A 23,827-nucleotide genomic window follows, 5' to 3' on the forward strand; every position below is an offset into this window, starting at 1 on the left:
GATAGGATATAATTCAACATTAACTCATCATTTATCAAATGCTAACTTGACACAATATGATGGTTTATATCTTACCTTATCTTTTTTCCTAACCCTTAAACATTTTCAAAAATTCTTAGAGAAAGTAATTCGATCTCGTTTTTTTTTTACGAGTAGTGATTATTTTTCTATAATTTCTTTGATTAACATTATGTTATTATTGCCAAATGGAATTTAACATCAATAATAACTTGCTGATTCAAATACTTTCATTGAAGAATAAAAACTTCCGATCTACTTATCATACACATACATGATACATCATAATACATTGTCAAGGATCATGAGATTCATGATGACAAACAAAATTACAACTCTTCACCTCAACTAATGGAGAATTTGGTTCCTCGGAAACCAGTTGTTTCCATCCTGCAAAGAATTCACAATTTCAGATAAGCTTGATATTATCAATCAGGTTTAATAATAGATATGGTGGTCATTTTAAATATACCTATGCAAAGCTTATATTGCTAAGCGGTATATATACAACTCTGAAGACGGACAACTTCTATGTAAGAAAATGGTCAATCATATGTTGTATAACATCTGCACCTTCTATATGTGAGATTTGGTCTTTGACCTGTAAAATAGCAGCAAATGCAGATAAGATAGAGGAAGAACACGGGCAGGTAAGCAATGTAGTCAAAGAAATAAAATATCATGTGATTCAAAAGATTGCTATATCAATAGAGTTTAACTTGATCAAATGTTAGAAGGATGCAGGCAATAGCAAGACACAAACCTGAATGACACTATGAGCAGCAAATCTCTGTCTGCTACTGTGGAAGCTAACATCTACTTTTTCCCATGACACACAAGACAAACCTGTTACCAGCTCCTCTGCAAGTGTTCATTCCAGTTATAAATCTTACAATTTGAAGACAGCGTAACGAAATAGACCACACATGACTCTATTGTCGAACATCAAACTACTTTTAATCTCTAAGAGCAAGATCAACAGCGGCAATAACAATCAAATCTTATCCTATTAGGTAAGGCCTGCTATGAAGGGATCAATAAACACTATTGGTTCTAGAAAACTAAATTTAGTAGATGGGTATAACCATTTTGAGTAAAAACTCTTTTGATGGTATCTCCTAATATAGCTGACCCAAGTAAGTATATAAACAATCAAAAGAAATTTGCCATCATTGGAAATTTTCTCAGAATTGTTTCACATTTCTCGTGGTTTGATGTTCATCTTTCAACTGAGATTGTAATGTATATAGATTTAATTAAAGTATGCATTTGGAGAGAAATCATCTTTTCTATAAAGGCAAAATTGAATTAAAACAGCACTAAATAGAGCACAAGAAGTGCAATAAATAGGCAAAATTTACACAACATGACAACCTCATGCTATATTCTTAAGATCCCAGACAAACACTCCCACCTACACAATGTTAAGCTCCACATCTACACACCTTTACAACATTAAAGCTGACATATTTAGACCAATTAGCACATAAACATTCCCCAATATGAAGTTTTATTAAAAATGTCCAAAATATATAGCTTGATTGTATCTTAAAGTGTTATTTGTAGAATGTTCTGGGTTCTTATAAGATCTACTAGGAAACCTTTCCAAATTAGATGTTAGGTGAAGAAAAAGAAGCATATGCTTCAGAGAGAAAGTTAGGGGGGTAACTCTTATCAAGTAAGAAGGAGCTGAATAGTATCTATAGTACTAAAAACAACAGTATATGTCAACATTTATTGAACAACGATATTAGGTCAACAAGGCTCGTAATGTTGTAGACAGAATCAATTGGCTAATGATTATATGGAATATGCAAAGCAAGGAAAGGCCAACCATTTAAGAGTAGTGTGGAGGAGCAAAAAACTACAATGAGGGAACTTCCAAAATATCATACATCTTTTATAATTGCTTACAATGTAAATATCACATTACATTGGTTTTGAGAAAAAAATGGAGATACCTTCTATCTTATCAGAGCCGCTCTCTTCTGTTATGTCACACTGCTCAGCATCACAAGCCTTGCAGCGCTCTTCATATACAACATGTGGATATTTTTCATTGAGGATATCCTCCCACTACCAACCAAATAGTTTTACATCACTGAATGATAACGAATGATCCAAAAATCAAATAGAACTAAAAAATGTCAGTAAATATACCTTTGGAAGTTCATTATCACGTCTAATAGATGATGTTCTCCAGCCAACAATATCTAAGTTTTTATATAGGAAAACCAAATAAAAAAATATGCAATATGAAAGCTAAATGCACCAATAATAGTTAGAGAGATGTAGAAAATATCAAGGATACGGTCATGGTGCACATTTGAATATAAAACCCGGCGTTTGAAAGTACGCAATGCAGACCTGCACAAAGGATGACAGTAATTTGAAAGACATAGAGAGCCTTTAAAGGAAACAAAGTCCCTGTAAAAAAGGAAATTAACATGAGTAAACTATAAACATACATGAAATAACATTCATCATAGTCTTCAACCATGCGTCTAAGCAATGGAGGTTTTCCCTCATCATCATCGGTAAGGAAAAGATGTCGACCTGTTCTTCTAAAAATCCAATGAATAACATAGCTTGCAACTTTCTCAAATGCAGTTACCCCAAAAAGAAATGGAACCTGAAATTCAAAACCCAGTTGACATGTTTAAATACCCAAATAACAAAAGCTAACGCGACCTTTTTTAATGAAAATGTCCAAAACAAATGCAAGATTTCATGTTCATTTGATGATAAGACGCAACCATTCATATACATGTCACCTTGAATATTATTTCAACATGTAATACTTTGATGCAAAACAAATATATGCAACGCAGCGTACAACAAAAATAAAAATCATATCTATCTATCAAAACAAATCCATAAATTCTCATTCACTCTATATAAAAGATAAACATGACAAAGAAATAGATAAAAGGTTCAAAGAAAAATTATATATAATGGAGAAATTCAAATTACACTCCAAAAGCATATGGTTCTTTTTGGACACTTTTAAAATTAATTTACATGGAACCAAAAATTAAAAGATACAGTATATCAATGACTCGGCCCTTGATAATTGATTTTGGGCACTTCAACCACAGCTGTGGCCACAACATTAGTTATTGAGGACTCTCCGTTTACAATTGCGGTTGCATCAGTCACATTAATCTGCAATATTGCAAAAAGTGACCGTAACCACAAACACTTGCTTTTGATTTTATAGAATTTGGGCATATGCTGTGGGATGATAAGAACAATAACTCTGAGCTCTCTTGCTGAGTAAGCAGATTGACTAAGACATTAAATTGGAAAAAAGGAAAAGACTTAGGCTAGCTAGCTAAGGTTCTCAGGCATCAAACAACTAATAGGGGTATCACTTGTTTGGGCTGCTAGGGTTTCATTCGAATTCCAAATCAATGAATCTTTGGTAGCTAAATAGATTATTAGAGTGATACTAGTAACCTAAATAAACTGTGACTTGAGGCTTAAGAAAACTATAAAATTTATAAAATATCCTGTTAGATGCACAATGAATATTGTTAGACTACCATTTGGCTTTGTGCTTGTACTATTTTAATTCACTAATGCCACTTGAAAGCATACATTGGTCAATATCTGAAATTTCGAAGCTTTAGATCTTCATCCTTATGAAGATAATATTAGGACCAATGTATGCTTTGATATTAAGAGCAGGATGATGTGACTAAAAATCACATTCTGATATAAACCAACATGATTTTGCCAAGTAGTTTGAGGCTTTTGGCATGTGTGGAGAAAACCTACAGAAGCACTAACACGGAGGATTGACTTAGTAAAGGATAGTTCAATCCCTAGGGTAGGTTGGAGAAAATTACAGACCAAACCATTAATTGAGATCTAAAGATACATGATCTACCAAACCATTAATTGAGATCTAAAGATACATGATCTATCAGTGACTTAAAATGGGTTCTACTGAAAAATCAAACGTTCACAACCTTACCCCTCCAGCACAGAGGTCAAATCTATCATTTGAATTCAAGAACACCATTTCATAAAGCAACAACCTTGCCATTGCAACAAGGCTTGTCCTCAACTTCTAAATAAATTATTCCTAAAACAAAAATTAGATTACTTAACCTATACCTTACTTATTGAAATCGACTTCCCTCTTGCACCACAAAATATTATAGTTACATATGTGAGGTGGCAGCGGAACATATCAAAGTCCATGCTTGGAAATGGTTTTTAGCTTGATCTAAATTGTCGGTTTGTCTCTTTTATGAGTGGAGTGTGGATCCTATGGAATGTATCTCTAGGAATTGGTAATAGTGAGCTTGATTTTCGTTTTGTTGTACATCTTTCTTTTTGTGGTAGCTTTTGTATGTGGGTTATTATTATTTGAGCCAATTTGAAGTGTCGGTGCTACATAGCTTATATTCCCTTCTTAGTATGTGATTCCTTTAATTCAGGAATCTGTCCCCTCTATTTTCTCTATTTAAGCTGTATTACTCAGCTGTAATATTAAACATAATAAAAAACAAATATTACTACATGGTATCAGAGCTTTTAGGGTTCGATCATGAACTACAAGGCTGCCATGGTGGGTTATAGTTTAGCCAACTCTGACATGAGCAGTGGCACGATGACCCTAGAAGGTGCAGCCAACACAAAACAGGGGAGACTCTGTGCAATACAACTCAGGGGACTCCGGAAAATGAAACTCGATCCACACCAGCAGCTTTCTCAGTTAATGACCACTCTCTTCAAATTACCGTCCACAAATTGAATGGAAAACAATTTCAATCTCACTTTGTAGGAACCTCTAATCCATCTTGCTCTATAGCCCAGTCAGGTAATCATTTCATTGCTACAGCCGCATGTGCAAGATCCAATGACTCCTTGATATTAGATTCAGGAGCCACTGACCATATACTAGTATACCGCAATATTTTTCCTCTTATACACCTTGTGCAGGAAACCAAAAGGTTAAACTTGCAGATAGTTCCTTAGCTTCAGTAGCTGGAAAAGGAAGTGTTACCATTTCTCCTTCTTTAACTCTTAAGGATGTCCTTCATGTCCCAAAATTATCCTACAATCTTGTGTCTGTGAGTATATTAACCCTTGACCACAATTGTTGAATTAACATTTGGTCTTCTCATTGTGAATTTCAGGATTTATCCTCGGGTGAGATGATTGGGGTGCTAGAAAGGACAAAGGTTCTCAATAATTGCCACTCTTTTGGAATACCAGGCCAGCAAGCTTGTTTTAGTTCTATCTGTTATTGATAAAGATATTTTGTTATGGCATTATGGATTAGGACATCCTAATGTCCAACATTTAAGACATTTGTTTCCCAAGTTGTTTTTGAATAAAAATCAGTTTTCTCTTAGATGTGAGTTAGCTAAGCATCACCATGCCATTTTTCCCTCTCAACCCTACAAAAAATCTGCACCATTTACTATATAGTGATGTTTGGGGTCCCTCTAAGATCACAACAATGGCTGGAAAACGCTGGTTCATTACTTTTATTGATAATCACACTAGGTTCACTTGGGTGTTCCTTTTACAAGAAAAATCCGATATTGCACTTGCTTTCAAAAAAATTTATCAAATGGTTCTCACACAATTTCGAACTCAGATCAGGATTCTTTGCAGAGATAATGGCAAGGAATTTTTTAATAAAATTTCGGGCAACTTCTTCACTACAAGGGATATTGTGCATCAGTGTTCTTGCACAAATACCCCTCAGCAGAATGAAATTGTAGAAAGGAAAAACAAACAACTCCTAGAAGTTGCTTGGGCTTTAAGCTTCCAAACAAAAGTTCCCAAGTGCCTTTGGGGAGATGCTATTTCGACTGCAACATATTTAATTAATAGACTTCCTACCAGAATTTTAGAATTTAAAACTCCTTCAAAAATATTTACTACTTGTTTTCCAGCTACACGTCAACAGACATTCCCTTGAGAATTTTTGGAAGTGTAGCGTTTTTTCATAATCATGATCCCAAGCTTTCAAAACTTGACCTCAAAATGCATTTTTGTTGGGTATCCTTCAGGGGAGCACGGTAGTGATGATGGCTTCTTAGACACTTCTGATTTTTGCTTTGAATTCCCAATATTGTTCTAGATAATTTTAAAACAAAGTAAGGAAATTCTTTGGAAAGTTTTGAGGAAAATCATGAGGTAGAAAATGAAAAAGTGGTAGAAACAAATGAATTAAATGAACCAGATAATTCTGCAAACCCACATAATCTTGTGATGCATCTCAAGATAACGAAACTGACCCAACAGAGGAAAATGGGAAAGGCACAAAGGTTTGGTATATACAAAAGAACACCAGGCTGAAAAAAGGAAGCTAGCCACTGTCCAGCAACCCCAATCATCTACTCAAAGGATGGATAGTGAAATTTGATAGAAACCAGAATTTTATTGACAGGAATTGATGAGCTCTGAAGCTCTTACAATGCTGGAAATCTGAAAATGCAGAAAAGTAACTAAACCAGAGTTCTAAGAACTCCTAAACCAGAGCACAACTGCTCCTAATCCAGAGAAATATTCTCCTAACTGTTTTCTAACTATATTTCTGAATGATTTTCTAACTACTTTTCCCTCTCTTTTATAACAAAATTCCATAAAGTCGGTGAATATACTAACGAACTCTTATTCTCTAATCAACTTATCTATTGGGCCAAGGCCCAATATCTAGTGTCCTATCAAAATTCATGGTAGTTCTACACCACACCTTGACAATAATTCAGCGGGTAACTCTTAGCCAAACTCTCTTATTTATGATGACCTTCATCTTCCCATTTCCCTTAGGAAAGATACTAGATCTTGTACAAAACATCCCTTATCAAACTGTGTCTTACAAAAATATCTCACCTTCATATTGTGTTTTTATTTCACAAATTTTTCGTAATGCTATTCCTAACAATATTCAGGAAGATCTAAATGCTTCTCAATGGAGGGAAGCAGTTTTGGAGGAGATGAGAGCCCTAGAGAAGAATGCAACTTGGGAGAAAGTGGATCTACCTTATGGAAAGAAGATTGTTGGTTGTAAGTGGTTGTTCAACTTGAAATAGAACTCAGATGGCTCCTTGGGAAGATACAAGGCCCGCCTAGTAGCTAAGGGCTTCACTTGAACATGTGGAGTAGATTACTTTAAAACATTTTCCTCAGTGGCCAAGTTAACACAGTAAGAGTAATTCTTTCAATTGCAGTGAACCTTGACTGGCCATTGATTCAATTGGATGTGAAAAATGCATTCCTAAATGGGAACTTAGAGGAAGAAGTCTATATGGAACCTCAGGCACCCGATAGAAGTAAAGACCATGCTTGGCGAAGTTAGGGTGTTCTTGTAGATTTAGGCGGATATCAAAGACTTGTTGGTAAACTTATTTATTTGTCCCACACTTGTCCAGATATTGCCTTTGTTGTAAGCATGGTGAGTCAATTTATGCATTCTCCATATGAAGAACATCTTGAGGTTGTTTATAAGATTCTCATGTACTTAAAAGGCACGCCAGAGAATGTCTCTTTTTTGGGAAAACTGAAAAAAGAGGAATTGAAGTTCATATGGATGTGGATTGGGCTGGTTCTATTACTGACAGTGACAGAAGATCAACATCAGGTTATTGCACTTTCCTATGGGATAATCTTGTCACCTGGAGGAGTAAAAAACAAAGTGTTGTTGCTAGGAGTAGTATTGAGGCTGAATTCAGATTAATGGCTCAAGGAATTTGTGAGGTTCTATGACTGAAAAGAGTAGTAGAAGAGCTAGGAAACACTGTAATTGTCCCTTTGCAGTTGTACTGCGACAACAAGGTTGCAATCAGTATAAGCCCATAATCCAGTCTTGGATGACCGTACAAAACATGTTGAGATTGATAAACACTTTATCAAGGAGAAGAGAATTGAGTGTTATTTATTATACAGCAAAGAGAATAGAATATAGGTCATTACCTAACACTAAGCTATGCTAGATTAATTACATCGTCAAAAGACTCTTTATTCCTATCACTATATTAAGGCAACACAGTGTTGTTAAATAGCATCTATAATGTAGCGGAATTTGAACAAACCGCTATTGTTCCACAATATGTTATTTAGTACAAAATCCTGTCAAATAGCGGCTATACCACTTGTGCATAGCACAATTCGAATAAACCGATATTTATTGCGATTGGAGATTGAGAACATTAGCAACATAAAGTAAACTTAAAGATGCAATGTTGATACCTGCTTATTACCCCTTGACCCTAGATGAGGTGTAGCAACAGTTATGAAATTTGTTGCCTCCAAGCCGCATATTGTACCTATCGAGTCCACCTTACCTTTATTGATTAAGTCCTGCACAGGTTCTTTTTCAGGTGGCCTATATAGCCTCCCAATAGCATATCGTGCCACTAATCCTCCAACTGAGTGTGCAATAAAGGAGATTCTACGCATATTTGGCTTTCTACGAATCACCTCAAGGACCTATGAGTTTAATTTTCTGTTAGTACTTATAGCAATAAACATCATGTACATAATACCACAATATACAACTATATAAGCAACAATCTCAAAATATTGCATTTCGCTGGTTAAATACACTGATTTATTTGAAGGTAAATAGGAGAAATTATTCATCTTAACGTAACATCTTTCTTATTTGAAATGATCAGAGTCTAATTTAATTTCTCTTCGGCAAAAACCTATGAAACCTAGATACTTCAAATTTGCTCAAGCGTACGCATCCAAGGAGTATCCTCTGGTTCTTTTTTAAGAGACATTATCAACCAATACAATTGGGAACAACTTCGATATTTTGGGATACCACTCAAAAGAACTAGTCTTATAGCTTTTTGTACAACTCTGTTCTTCATTACGTTGCAAGTAGAATGGAGTACATATTTCTTTGTTCATTCTTTGAGGGTACAACAAGGGAAAAACAAGGTTGTGGGACATTATTGGAGATGTACCTGATCTACTTGATAATGATGGTGGACTTTTTGACTTGGCATAGTTATCTCTTGATAAATTAACTAAGCTATATGTTTTGGGGTGATGGAAATGATACATATAGTATTAGACAATAAATAGTAGGCTATATGTTTGGGGATGCCAAAAATGGGGGCATGGAAATGATACAGATAGTATTAGACAATAAATAGTAGGCAATGAGGGAATGAAATAGTTGTAAAACTGGCCACTAGTGTCATCGTTATTAATAATAATTTCCCCTTCCCTAGTTTTTATTTTTAAAAATAAAAAAATAGAGCCTAAACTTCTTTTGAATAAGACTAATGATGCTTTTGTGAATCTTGACATTGGTTAGGAAAAAATTGTATGGATGAAATGTGTCTCCATGCATTTTTGTTATGGTCACATGTATCTTTTGTAAATTGTGATAATCATCTACTCCTATAGTAGTATATACATAAATAAAATATCTGGATCCTTACAAAAATTATGCATTTACGTAATAAAAATATTTTTTCAATAGCGGATGGCGGCGAGCCAAAAATCCACCATAAACATATGGCAGATGGCGTAACAGCAAATGGTGGAAGTTATGGCAGACAATTAAAAAACCTATAATATATACATATATATATATACACACACACACACACACAAAACAAACAGCAAAAATAATTAAAACACCAAAAAGACTACCAATATATGCCATGAAAAGCAAAAACCATAGACTTAATTGATAGAAAATATCATTTGTCTCAATCACAATGTCATAAATAAACTAAAATCACTTCTCATCAAATTCAAGACTTCAAAATAACAACAAAATTATAAAACAACGATGCAAACATAATGTAAAAGTCTCTAGATGAAAACAAAATAAAAAAATGTGAATAAAAGATATAAAAATGTTTGAAGAAAAAAATACAGTACATAAAATAGAGATGAAGTTTGAAAACAGTGAATAAAAAGATGATAGAAAAATAAATATACAAAAATGGAAAAAGAATGAGTAGATACGGGGAGAAAAAAAAAAAGAGCCATACAAAGTAAAATAGAGCAGAACGTGAAAAAATATACAAATAAAAGAAGTATATACGAATAAACATACAAAATAAAAGATAAAAAAAATAAAAATAGAAAAGCAAGAAAATAAAAAGTAACACAGCTGAACTTTCAGAAAGAAAAAACAGATCAGCACTTTCAGAAGAAAAAAAAAGAAATACAGAGCAAGGAAGAAAAGAGTCACACCCTCAGAAGGAAGAAGAAGAGCAGTCGCAGTAGGTCTCGAGAAAAGCGCAGTTGCAGATGAGAAAATAGAAGAGGTCGTAGAGGAGAAGTGAAAATTGAGAGAAAAGGAAAAGAAAAAGAGCCATTGTGTTAGAGTTTCCAATTTTTAATCCATTTGGGGTCAGGTCGGCTTTCGTGACCGAAGTCCAGATTTTTTTCAATTCAGCCGCTTTTTCCGCCATTTCTCGTCGTGCCACCATGGCCATTACCTTCGTGGCGGCCGCCATGGCCTCGCAATGTGAAACCCGCCATGCCATGAACTTTGTATGGCGGTATGCTCAATTTCCGCCACCAATATCCGTTATGGCCGCAATTCGACAAGACTCATACTATATCTTTAGTTTTCAAAAAAATTTCAAGTTTTTATAGTATTGTATGTGGGAGGAACCAACTCGTTAAGTATATTGAGAACCCAATTTAAGAGAACAAAAATAGTAATATACATTGAAATTTTTGGAAAGGGAACTATTAGTCTATTACAGAAGGTTGAACTTGTAGTTCTAGAGCTTTAGCTCCTCAAAGAAACTCTTTCTCTGCCTAATAACCAAATAGCAACTATTTACTACCCTTCACTCCTTCTCCCCACTACTTATACTGCATGGCCTAACAAACTTGCCAACTCAGCCCATGTAAGTAATTCTCTCCTCTACGCATTCCTTTAATCTTACCCATATAATCCTAATCTTGGGCTTCCAATGATTTGAGTCCAAAAACTGATCCACCTGTGCCCAGTGGTCTATCTTGGGCTTCATTGTTAAATATAGAGAATCAGTTTTCCCAGCCCAAAGCTTGTAAACAATCAACCATTCCACAATTCTACCATACAAAGAAGTCGTTTGCTTTACTATATATCACTTTTGAGCATTTTATTAATCTACAAAGAAAATTTTCAACAGCAGATAAAATATGTAAAAACATATTTTATGCTGTAAAAGCTTATTTCAAGAACAGAATAACTTTTATATTAATATAAACAAATATAGGGTTATATAATCTAGGGATAATGAACCTAGAGAAGTTACAGTAAATTAATTTTCACAAGACCTTAGATTCATAAAAAATCTCCTATATATTCAGATACTAACCTCCTCTGCCAATCGCTCCCCCATTATGTCCACTCCATCTAGTGTCAGCGTAGACACATTTCGTTCACTACCTGAATGAAAAAAGATGGGAAGAATGTAAAAGCAAGCACAATATGCAAAAAGTTTAAAGCCACGGTGGATTCTCTAATTAATATTAATATGCTAAACAAATGAAGTCACCTAATACTACAAGCATAGAACCAAGAAAAATATATCTAAACATTTGAACTGAATAAAATTAATAATGAACAGTTAAAGATCCATTATTGTTACAATTTCTGAAAGACATCTCCATAATCAATAAAAGTAAGGTGTTCTGCGTATAACATTGGGCTAAGAGCCTAAAACATGTTAAGCAATAAAGAGGTCAAATTGAGGTTTGGTCAGCGCCATGTTGTTAATAAAGAATTGAATGAATAAAAATGGAGGAAACGTAAAACCACTGTTAAAGGAAGGCATTGAGTTTCAGTTCAAACCCAGCAATTATAAGATGCCCAATTATGTTCTAGCTGAGAAGCATGAGTAATTCAAATGGAAGCATAGAGCCAGATTAAATAGGATTTAAACCAAGGTAGTCAAAATCAAGATCTCGCCTAGGGATCGAAAGGGGGATGAAACAAGTAAATCATTTGATCATAACATCGACCAAAAGATCCTAGTTTCAAAATTGGGATGGACTATCGCTCTTTTTTCCATACAATTAGTCTTTTGGTAGATTGGTGAGATCAGAAAATCCTAAGGGTGTGTTTGGGTAAGAAGCTAAATTAACCGTTCATAAAATGAAGCTTAATATGTAAGTGCTTAGTTATGAAGCCTAGATACCCCAAAATAGGGAAAGTATCAACATCGATCACCTATCCGATGCCAATACTCCTAAGATACCGTCGAATACGTCATGGAAACAGCACAATACTGTTGGATACGGCTTCAGTGGGTTGGATAGGCACAAGACACATACAAGTACACATCAGATTTTTAAAAGTTAAAACTATTACCTTTTACAAAAAATTTGACAGATTAACATAGAGGATAAAATATATCTTTTATGGGAGTTTTGATATTAGTTTTTAAATTGTGAAAGTGATAGAAAGCAAACCCTCTATCTCGTAAAATACACAGAATCCCTCACACCACCTGTTTTCATCTTCTTTGCCAATTATGATTTAGTTGATATACTAATATAGGGTTAAAATATATTATGATTTAGACAAAAATCTATAATTTTTGGTTTGATCGCTAGTATTATTTTTTGTTAAGTTGTGATCATTATAGTTATATATTAATGAAAAACAATCAATGTCTTTTTCTTTACAAATATTGTGCATGTATAAAACCTTTGTCATAAATTTTTTGTTAATGTATCTAGGTTGTATCATATCTTGAATTTAAAAATTTCCCATATCCACATATTCGTATTGCACCTGTACCTTACTGTTATGTACTTGGGCTTTATAGGAACTTACCAAGTTTGCAAGGACCCTCCACCCCTGCCACCCTTTGCCGCCACAACCATTAGAAAATAGACACACTACTATCATTGTCGATTTCCATCCACCTTCCATCGAGACCACTGTCAGGCCCCCCTACCATTTCCTGAAACCCTCCTACCCTTTCGCCTCGTGCCACCCCTGTCTAGCACCCTTCACTACAATCACTCAGTACCTTCCTCTACTGTGAGTACCACCACCACCTAGTACAAGTGGAATTTAGGGTGGAAAGAGGAGATTCGCAAAAGTGATGGGAACGATGGAATGACAAGTTTTTTAAAATTAAAACTATAATGAAAGACATGTTTTCTGTTTGAACGTAAGTGTTCTAAAATTGAGTTATAAACCAATTTAGATCCTTTTTAGCCAAACACGTTTTGCTTTAAAATTTTCATTTGAAACAAAAAACTTGCACCATCATGAACAAGTCCTATTATCCTTTATGATTAGCTTCTTGTCTTAGATTAGTTTTTATATTTATTAATTATTATCATGATATATCTTCCTATATTAGTATTAGGAGTATAGGTATCAATATAGATAAAGTTCAGTTCTATGATTAAACTAAATTCAAAAAGATGACAAATACTCTTTATAAATAAATAAAATGCACATTTTATTTCAATGAATAATCATTTAACATGTTGATTAAGAATTGTTATTCAGGCAAAAAAGTTGCAGACAATTTAATATCAATATAACTCATTAAGATGTTGTAAGAAATAAGAAAAGAAAGCAAACAAGCCTCCTTCTTAAGCAAGAAGGAAGTCCAAAACTTGTTAGTTAGGTTGCCACTAAAGCCACCAAAACCTTAGACAAACATTCCACCAAGTATAAATTAGATTAGTGAATCACTTAAAATTCACCATGCCAAGGCTGATGCTATAGTAAACTGCTAAGACACTATATCAAAGTTGTCTACTTCTCAAGGGGAAGACACAGCTAGAGCTCCAAGGTAGTTTATGGCTCCATTTGGGAATTTAGAAGGCGAGAAGAGGGGAGGACTTCGATAAAAAGGAAGTAAGGATAGTCTCCCAACTAGAATGAAGGTTTTTTTATTTTTTTCATAATACAAAATCCCTCTAATGTGGAGGAACTCAAAAATGTATTGGAGAATATTTTGGAGTACTTAGAAAAAATTCAAATCCTTTCCATCTTTTGTAATACTCTCAAAATTTAAAATATATTAATCCTAAATATTTCCTTCTCATTCTCTGCAAAAACAATCTCTGAAATAAAGTGGGAAAGTTGGTCCAAAATAAATAAAGTGGAAGATTGATCTCACTTTCCCTCTCCAAATTTTCAAACTGAGCGTATAAGTACGAAATTCTGAATGAGATCAAAGACAGAAATACCATTCCAGAAATGAAATCAGAGAAGCATGATCCTTACAGTGAACAAAAACCTTATCAGGAAGCTCTTTAACAAATTGCTCTGACGCAAACTTCCAATCCGTTGCACTGCAGAGAACAAACAATTAAAACACGAATAATCCACTCTAAAGCAACATAGAGTCTATGAAATTGGTTACACAAAATTCAACAAAATCTTAAGATTCCAATCGAATAACAATAATCAACAGATTCAACACATCAACATCAAAACAAAATCAATCTAACAACGCATCATTTCAGCAAAATCGAGAGTTTAAAGTGCGGTAAAATCACATACTTTCCGAGAATTCCATTGACCATGACAACGAGATGGTCAGCGGAGGAAGAATCGGAGGATTTGGAACTCCAAACATCGCGGCTTCCATCGATGGATTCCGATGTGAATACCTCGTTCTTCTCCATGGAATTAACGAGAATCCCGTTCGTTTAGCCAAGTTCCAATCAAACTTCAGCAACTAGCGAAACGAAGTCGGTGTTCGTAAGAGTTCGCTACGGGCGAAGCAATTGGAGTTTTTAAGTGAAAGCAGAATTTTCTCGAGAAAAGAGAAGAGAAAGTGGGAGAAAATGTAACAGTTTGAAAATAAAGTTTTGAAGAAATGATTTCAATTCAATGATATAACGTTGGGTTGTTTGGTGGGGTAGTGATGGCCGATGGGTAGTTGTTAGCTGGGAACGAAGGAAACTTTTCAATAAAAACAAGATAAAATCAGTTATAATAAATATTAAATATAATAAATAAAAATGTAATACTGGTATGGAAAACGAAAGAACACATGTCGACGATCTATTTAAAAAAAAAAAAAACGATGCCGACACGAAGTAGAGTAGTGCCTTGCGAATTGGTTAAGGAAAAATTTACCTGTACCTTCATTTTTATATTTACACTTCCACAAATTTATGAAAATACTAAAAATATTTTTATTTTTTTATCATTTCATCATTTCCAAAATCAGTAAAAAGATTAGATAAAAGTTTTTTAGTAATTTTTAGAGAACTGTTTAGAAAAATTCCGATCTTCAAAAAAAAATTTTTACAAGTTTTCTGATATATAAGATATTTACTGAAAAACTTAAAAAAAGATTTTCGGTATAGAATAGAGAAATATTAAGGATCTGTTTGATACAGTTATTAAAAACTGTATTTTAATTTTAAAAAAAAAAATTGTTTGTTAGGGATTTTTAGATTCAACAGTTTTGCAAAACTATTTTAATTTTATGTTTTAAAAAGGAAAAAACGAAAACATAGGGTCTGTTTGATTTTAATTTCAAAAACTCTATTATAATTTTAAAAAATTTAAAAATAAAAAAATTTGTTTGGGTTACATATTTTTAAAAACTGGTTTATAAAATTGTTTTTAATATTATAGTTTTTAAAATTAAAAAAGCAAAACATGTAAAGAGTGTTTTGCTTTTGGTTTTTCCAATTTTAAATTTTAAAAAGAAAGCTCACGGAAAAGTAATTTTCATTAATGGCATAATTGTAATTTTGTTAAACTTATAAAATAAAATAAAAATTGCTCATTTCACTGTAGACAGAAGCAGAAACGAGAAGCAACCATGGAAACACTCGCGCATTGAAGCATAAACCCTAAATTTGCAATTCAAACTCTAGCTTGTGATTCAATCAAGTTCATCCACTTCATTCCCTCTTCTTGATCATTGTTGTGTTCTTCATTCTCTCTGATAATTTTTTTGGTTAGTTTTTCTTTTCCTTTCTTTCGATTACGGTTTTTTTGAATTTGGGTTTTAAATTGAATTTTATTTTTCGAATTAAGTTGGTTTTCATTTGTTGATTTCCTTTGTGTTTTGAATCATGATCTATTTGTAATCAATATTAGCATATATATGAGATCAATGAGTATAAATTTGGTGTTTATAAAGTCATCTTTTGTTTGTGTTTTTTTGTTTGTTTGTTTCATTTTTCTCTTTAATTCTTGTTTGAATGAAGAGTATGAATTCTTATTACATAATTTTTGCTGCAAATAATTTGTGACCACGAAATAAGATGTCCACCGCCGCTTTCTTTCTCGTTTTCAATTTAGAACATGCAATAGTTAGCATTACATTACAACACAGGATCCAGCAAATCTAAACTTTAGGCAGATTATAAAAACTGGTTGTTATGCAAATGTTTGTATTTAATATAGAATATCCAAGTTTTTTTCCATCGGTGTTTGATATTCTACCAAGTACAGCCTAATACACATTGATTGGAAAATATTATGAAATCAACATGTAAGAACTTAATATACATTACTGACACATTAGAATTCAACTGAGACACAAACAAACCAGAATATATCAGAAATAATCAAACTGAATTAGTTATACAAAACATTTGAGTGAATGACATTAAAATTTTGTACCTCAACTATGAAACTGTGGATGGTGCTGCCAATTTCAGCTATCAATTTCCCAGATAATGAATCATTAATGCATGCTAACATCGAACCCAAGCTACTATTCTGTGGACTTCTCACAAATTTCTCAAAGGTAGAACATGCATCATCTGCAAAACTGCATCCACAATGAAAATAGAGTTTAATGACTTCAATCATAGTTGTTATAATTCAAACCAAAAATGTTTGATGTGCATCCACTTTTTAATACACATGTGACACATTTAATCACGTAAAATAACGTGATTAATTCAGTTCACTAAATGATTAATTTATATCGATTTAAAAATTTGATTAATTGTGTAATTGATTTACTCACGTGTGAAGCAAATAATCAAAACCGGTTAAGAACCAGCACAGGCTTGTTAGGATCCAAAGGCATAGAATTAAGCTGAAATGAAATCAATCTAAAATATACGTTATAGCAAAATACTTAGGCAGAGGAAAAAACTTTGAAAATATGCACTATCTTACATTATAAATCATGGACGCCAATACAGTAGCATTAGAACTGAATCAAAAACAGCAAAGTGAACAAACAATCAATTAAATCACATTAATTACTTAAGAAAATCAACCAAATACAATAACTAATTAAACTTCTAGGTTCTAGTGGATTAATGGTTACCTAGTGTTGCAATCAATGTAACTAAGTTCACGGTTATAACAACAATATGTGTTGTATGCCTAGACACATTGAGAGAGTTAAACCATCATTAAATTAAATTAAATTGAATGAAAAATATTAAAAATAGAATTCGCATAAACTGAGAGTAATTTAAAGTTTAATGCGTACGAAGTATGAGTGGCCTTGTCGAATGATTGTTCACTTCTGTCGATAAAACGAAGAATGACACATGAGTTTGTTCTGAGATCTTGAGTGGTAGAATTCAAACTCACACATATTTGTCGATTATAAGGAAGAAGAAGATATTGAATTTGTTTAGTTGTTCTCATTACCCTTCCAATGGCTCCAACAACTTCTTCTCCTATACCAACCATTGTAATTACATAAGACTTAGTTGCCTTTGTCATATTAGTGTTGTTGTTATTGCTTAAACACATGGGAGTGTACAAACTAAACAGGTTGGGTAATATAGTGTTATGAGTTTCTTGTTTATTTTATAGGATCCTACAAAAATAACATCGATACATATTGTTTACTAAACAGGTTGGAGAATTAAAAAAAGAAACATGAAGAATTCAAGCTTTCGTTCGCAATTCCTTACGACTTCGTCCTCTTTCGCCACACATGATGCACCCCCTGCTGCAGCTGCTGCTGCGCTTGCCTCTGTTGCACATGTAACCTAGCTACTTACCAAGTTATAGATTATGAATTTTTTTTATCAACTCATTGACTAAGTGACTGAATTGTTTATAGATGGCAACTAATGTTGACAGTCTTGAATCAAAGCTTTGGCCTGACTTTGTAACTAAAGCTTTTATTGATATTATGGTTGACGAAATTACAAAAGGAAATATGCCAAATGGTATATTTCATGCTAGAACATGGAACTCAATGACTACTAGGTTGAATTCTATAACTAATCGTTCCTTTAAAATGGATCAACTAAAGGAAAAAATGCACCGACTACGAGCCATGTATCACGAGTTCTATTCACTTTTGCAGAACACTGGATTTGGGTGGAATGTAGAAACCAACACTGTTACTGCAAGTGAAGAGGTCTGGCGAGATTATCTTCAGGTATTATTTAATAATCAATGCTCATTGATTTGATTATGTTTGTTCAATAATTATTACTATTTTCATTCCATAAGCAATAAAAAGCAGAACAAATATATGAATGGAAGGTTGATATGTTATTATGGCTGGTTTTGTGGCTGTTCTGGTGGGAAGTATGGTGCAAAGATGCATCCTGATATGTATTTTCTCCTTAAGAATTTGCACGCAGCACATAGAGAATTGTAAGAGCTAGATGATGCCATTTTTATTTAATTTCCTGCCTTTCAAATACTATATTCATTCAGATCTTCACACTTCATCATAGGATGAAACCTTTTAACTATTTCTTTACATTGAAACTTCTTTTTCCACCAAGATAAAAAATTCAAAGGTCATTTAATAGTTTTAAATTATGGCTGCGTTTTCATTTTCATTGTCTGAGAATTTTTATACTTTGAAGAATATTTTGATATTTTGTACTACTATTTTTATCCTTTTTTTTATAGTTTTTAAATTTTCTCATAATTGATGACATGTTTGTACTGTTTCAAGTACATGAGAAAGTTTCTCAATTTCAAAAGAAAGGATGTGACCATTATAAGTTATTGGAAATCCTATTCGACAAAAATAATGCTACTGGAGTACTTCATCATTCATCTACACAAGACCCAGCAAATACTGATGAAGAAAATGAGCTCGATAATCAAAAGTGCACACGATTCAAAAGTTTTTTTGGATGCAATTTCAAATCCAAATGTAGGATTTCCTTGGCCACCTAGAGGTAAATCGTAATATCATAATAAAGTTACAATATGTCGATGAGTTAATGAATTTAACTAGTAGAACTAACATATTTTTTTTATGAAGGTTCATTTTATCTCGTTGATTCTGGGTATCCATATATTAGAGGTTTGCTTCCTCCTTATAGGGGTGAAAGATATTATGCCCAAAAATATAAAGGCCAAGGTAGACAACCTAGGAGTCCCGAAGAGTTATTTAACTACAGACACTCATCTCTACGGATGACAATTGAACGTTGTTTTGGAGTGTTGAAAAATAGATTTCCCATTTTGAAGTTGATGTCTCCTTATAAACCTTCCAGACAAAGACTTATAGTAATAGCTTGTTGTACTATTCATAACTACATACGTAAGTGGAATTTACCAGATGAATTATTCAACATATGGGAAGCAATGGATCCTATGAAACTTGAGAGGGTGAATGAAAGTTCAAGCATAGAAGGAACAAGCTCCAACGATAACTTAACTAGATTATCTGATGAAGGTGCGGTTGAAATGACAATGAGTAGGAATCGTATTAGAGATAGGATGTGGGTACACCATCACAATTAGTTGGACAAATTACTATCTTTTAGATTTTATTATATACAATGTTGGTGGATATTTCTTTAATACTTGTGTTGTTTCGGCTTAATTTTTATGTTCTTGGTGGATAATATCTATGCTAAATTTTTATATACTTTTTTCTTCAATTGAATTTTAACAATAGTGATCAAATAATATATTTTTATATTACAATTAAATTTGAAACTCTATTCACTTAAAATTAATCTTATTTTATAAAAAATTAAGGAAGTGAACAATAATGGACAAGTGTTTATTAAACTCTTTTAATAAAAATATATTTATTAATTATACTAAAATATTTTACTTGTATTTAAATGTTATTAGTTGAATTTTTTTATCTTTTTACTTTTTATTATTTAATATAAAAAAAATAGATTTTGAAAATTGGATTATCAAATAATTTTTTAATTTTCTATTCAAAACCTGTTTTAAAAAATTAGATTGTCAAATAGGTTTTTTTCTTTTTCTCATCTCTAAAACTGTTTTTAAAAACAAATATCTCGAACAAATTTTTACTTTAATTTTATTCTTTAAAACAATTTTTAAAATCAAATTTATACAACAATTTTTAAAAACTAAAATACAAAAGTGTTTCAAACATACCCTTATTATTGGAAAATTTTCTTCAAGTTTTCCGATATAGCCGTAAAACACAAATTTTTTGGTACACACCTTTTTTTTTATTTTTAATATACCATAATTAATAATTAATACACCATTAAATAATTAATACATCATAAATAAATAAATAAATAATACACCATAAAATACATCATAATAATTAATAATTAATAATTAATACACCATAATTAATATACCATAAATAATAATTAATAATTAATACCTCTTGGACACGCTCACGATCACCCTCCTCGTCCTGGTACCTCCTCGTACTGTCTCATACTCGTCAGGGATAGATATATGAGTTTGCTGCTTCAAGTCATCATCTTCCATTATAAATCGTCGTCTTGTACGCCATGTTGTCGGACGAACCCTTTCCGAAGCAGCATCTGCAACTTTGTCGTCTCTACCTCTAGCTCTACCTGGAAGAAAAAAATTAGTTAAAATCAAATGAATTAAATAAATACTAATATAATAAAAAATTAAAATAAAAAAATAATTTATAAAATATTTATAAAAAAATCAAACAACTAGAAAACTCGTGGATGAAGTTTTCCACTAGCTTCCGAAAATGTCACGTTGAAGTTTGTCGTTAGTGTATTTTTTTCCAAAAAACTTGAAATAAGTTTCCCGGTAGTTCTAGAGAACTTCAAAAGTGATTTCTAGAAGTGATGTTATGTACCGAAAAACCTTTTTAAAGTTTTCCATAATTGAAGTTGTATACCGGAAAACTTGAAAAAAGTTTTTCCAAAAACAAAATTTTTTGATACTCTTGTGTGTTTCAAAAATGTTGAAATGAAGAAATAAAAAAAAAATAGTCATTTTTACTATACATGAGAGTATTTTAGTCTTTTCTTTTATATTTTGAGGTACATAGATAAAGGAGGAGGTACACGGTAAAATTTTCAAAAGAAAGGAGTAAAGCTAATGGCGTTGTGGGTTCACTCAATTGAGATTTTAAAAGATCTATAGTCTAAGTTTAATTTAATATTTAATATTTAAAAGATCCGCAAAAATACATCTATAGTCTAAGTTTAATTTAATATTTAAAGTTATTTTATTTTAATTTGTTTGTTTTAAATTATATTTTGTTTACACAATTAGTTATTTATTTTAATTTGGATAATTATTAGTTCAACCAAAAGGTTTGATAATTTAAAATTATATTAAATACTGCAACAATATGTACTAATCATTTAAAAAAAACATTAATCAAATCTTATAAATAATTTTTTTTTAATTGTCTCTACAACAATTTAAATACACGTATATCCTTAGAAACAAGTTAATAAAGAATTATCCACATAATCAACGTCTTTAACTTTATTCACATGCAAAGTAACTTGAAATTTCAACTGGTTGTGATATTTCAATTAAATCTTAACATTTAATGACAGTAATTCTAAAAAAAAATTCAAACTTAAAAGACTGCATGCTTAATTTAATAATTTTTAAAGGTTAATGGTACAAACAAATGTAACTTAAATAACGGAATTGGATAAAAATAAATTTGAAGGACCTAAACAAAAATTGAGCTAAACTTACAAGACAAAATGTGTATATTTTCCTTAAAAGATTTTTTTACGATGAAAAAGTGTATTTAATCAAGATTTTAGTGTAATGAAAATAAGTCTTGATATATTTAATTAAAATTGTTTGTATTTTTTAAACAAATTGTAAAGATGTAGTGATATTCAATCAAAACTTATTAAAAAAGTGATGCAGTATTAAAAAACTTTCAAATATAATGGATTACTTTCTAAAATGAATATCGTTAGACTTTTTTTTTTTAATAGAAAAAAATATTTTCCTACCCCATGACATTTTTGTGGATTCTACTTTCTTTATTTCTTTCATTTGTTCTCTCTATTTATCTATCTAAGTTATTTATCACCTCTCTTTATGTTTATCTCAATTTCCTCTCCTCCCTCTATCTTTATCATCTCTTGTTTATCCATTTTTCCATTCTCTCATGTTAGTTATTTAATACATTTACATTGCTTTACTCTCCCCCTATATCTCTCTTTTACTCCTTTGCTCACTTCCACCGAGACTAGAAAGATTATTGTTTTTCACCACATCTCATTTCTACAAAATATATAGTTATATTTTTATTCTTAATGAACCTCCAAATGATATTTTAAAGAATCAATACAAAGATAATATCAAAAAGTCAATAACTTTTTTCACTTTTTATGGAGCAAACAAACTTTTTTCATAAATAGTATAGTAGTTGTTATGTAATAATTATTACTGTGACTATTAACTTTATATTATTTGACTCGTGTTATAATGAATACTAGTATAACTTTATATATCTTACGGAAATTGTTTTGATTTTACATTTTTATTCAACTATTTAATTTCTTACATAATCATTTCCATTTACTCTTATAACTTTGAATGTTTCTTAAAAAATTAAAGGGGTTATTCGAAATCCTATAAATTTATTAATTATCTTCAAATCCTACAAAGTCTTATGATATATATATACAAAGGACAAACAATGGCCTAAAATAAGAGTGAGTGGGTTGGGCTCAATGGACTTTATTTGGATGCAGCTTATCATATGGAACAAATTTGTTGATGAGAAAATTGATGTACTATCTGATTTATTTCGCAATGAACTTACAATGTCTTCTCAAAACAAAAACAAAAAAACAAAAAAACCTCAGAAAAGTTCATTCCATCTTAACAAACAAATACAACTTTATTGAAAAAGATTTTGAAAACTTACAAACCAACATTCTAACTCTTGAAGGAAAATATCTCAAAAGCCTTAGAAGTAAGTAATTGAAATTCTATTTAGTATTAAAAAGCTTTTCAAGATTTTTTAACAAATGGCATAAACAGAAGCAAACAAGCTTCCCTGGTTTATGGTGTTTGTAGAAACAACATAAAATATTGGCTTCGAGGAACAAGAGGAAAAACTCCAAAGATTAACTTACTTGAAATTGCGTGCATATATTGCTAAAAGAAAGATCATGATTAAAGAACTCATCTTATGTTGAAAACATGGAAATACATGACACATTTCAAAACTAACAAATCAGGACCCATCAAATGTCGACACCTAAAAAAAAAAAATTTATCTTGGAGATATCCTTAGCAACAAAGTTGAAATGCTAGTCATGGTTCTTGGACAATGGATGCTCATGACACATGAAAGAATAAAATTCTATGTTCCAAAATCGGACCCTCAAGGATAGAGGATTTGTGGGATTTGTTGTGGCACAATAAGTAATGGTTGTATCTCCCCTCTATTAAAAATGTTCTACAAGTACAAATACTAATGCATAAGCTATTGAGCATTAGTTAATTAAGTGACAGTTGTTATGTTATTGTCATCAATCAAAATTCATGTAAGGAAATTAGTCAAACATATGGATCTATACTTTTGACTGGTAATAGGAAAAATAATATTAACAAAATAAAGTTATCAGATTTGGAAAAACAAGAAGTGAAGTTTCTCATGTTAGTAAATAAAGAACAATTGGTTCGGCACAAGAGATTAGGACATGCTAACTTGAGATTAATCTCAAA

General features: G+C 31.9%; 1 protein-coding gene across 1 annotated transcript; it reads right to left on the reverse strand.

The window, feature by feature from the left end:
- Nucleotides 1-226: 226 nt before the first annotated feature.
- Nucleotides 227-14,796, reverse strand: LOC101505344 (lipid droplet phospholipase 1). The gene is made up of 11 exons (XM_004498013.4): nucleotides 14,492-14,796; nucleotides 14,213-14,280; nucleotides 11,334-11,404; nucleotides 8,236-8,475; nucleotides 2,487-2,650; nucleotides 2,330-2,385; nucleotides 2,179-2,231; nucleotides 1,980-2,094; nucleotides 782-879; nucleotides 491-619; nucleotides 227-408 (listed from the first exon to the last, which is right to left on the reverse strand). The coding sequence occupies exons 1-10, from the start codon at nucleotides 14,614-14,616 to the stop codon at nucleotides 548-550; spliced, it is 1,062 nt and encodes a 353-aa protein (XP_004498070.1). The 5' UTR covers nucleotides 14,617-14,796; the 3' UTR covers nucleotides 227-408; nucleotides 491-547.
- Nucleotides 14,797-23,827: the final 9,031 nt, after the last annotated feature.

The sequence above is a fragment of the Cicer arietinum genome, chromosome 4, assembly GCF_000331145.2.
Source record: "Cicer arietinum cultivar CDC Frontier isolate Library 1 chromosome 4, Cicar.CDCFrontier_v2.0, whole genome shotgun sequence".
Lineage (NCBI taxonomy): Eukaryota > Viridiplantae > Streptophyta > Magnoliopsida > Fabales > Fabaceae > Cicer > Cicer arietinum.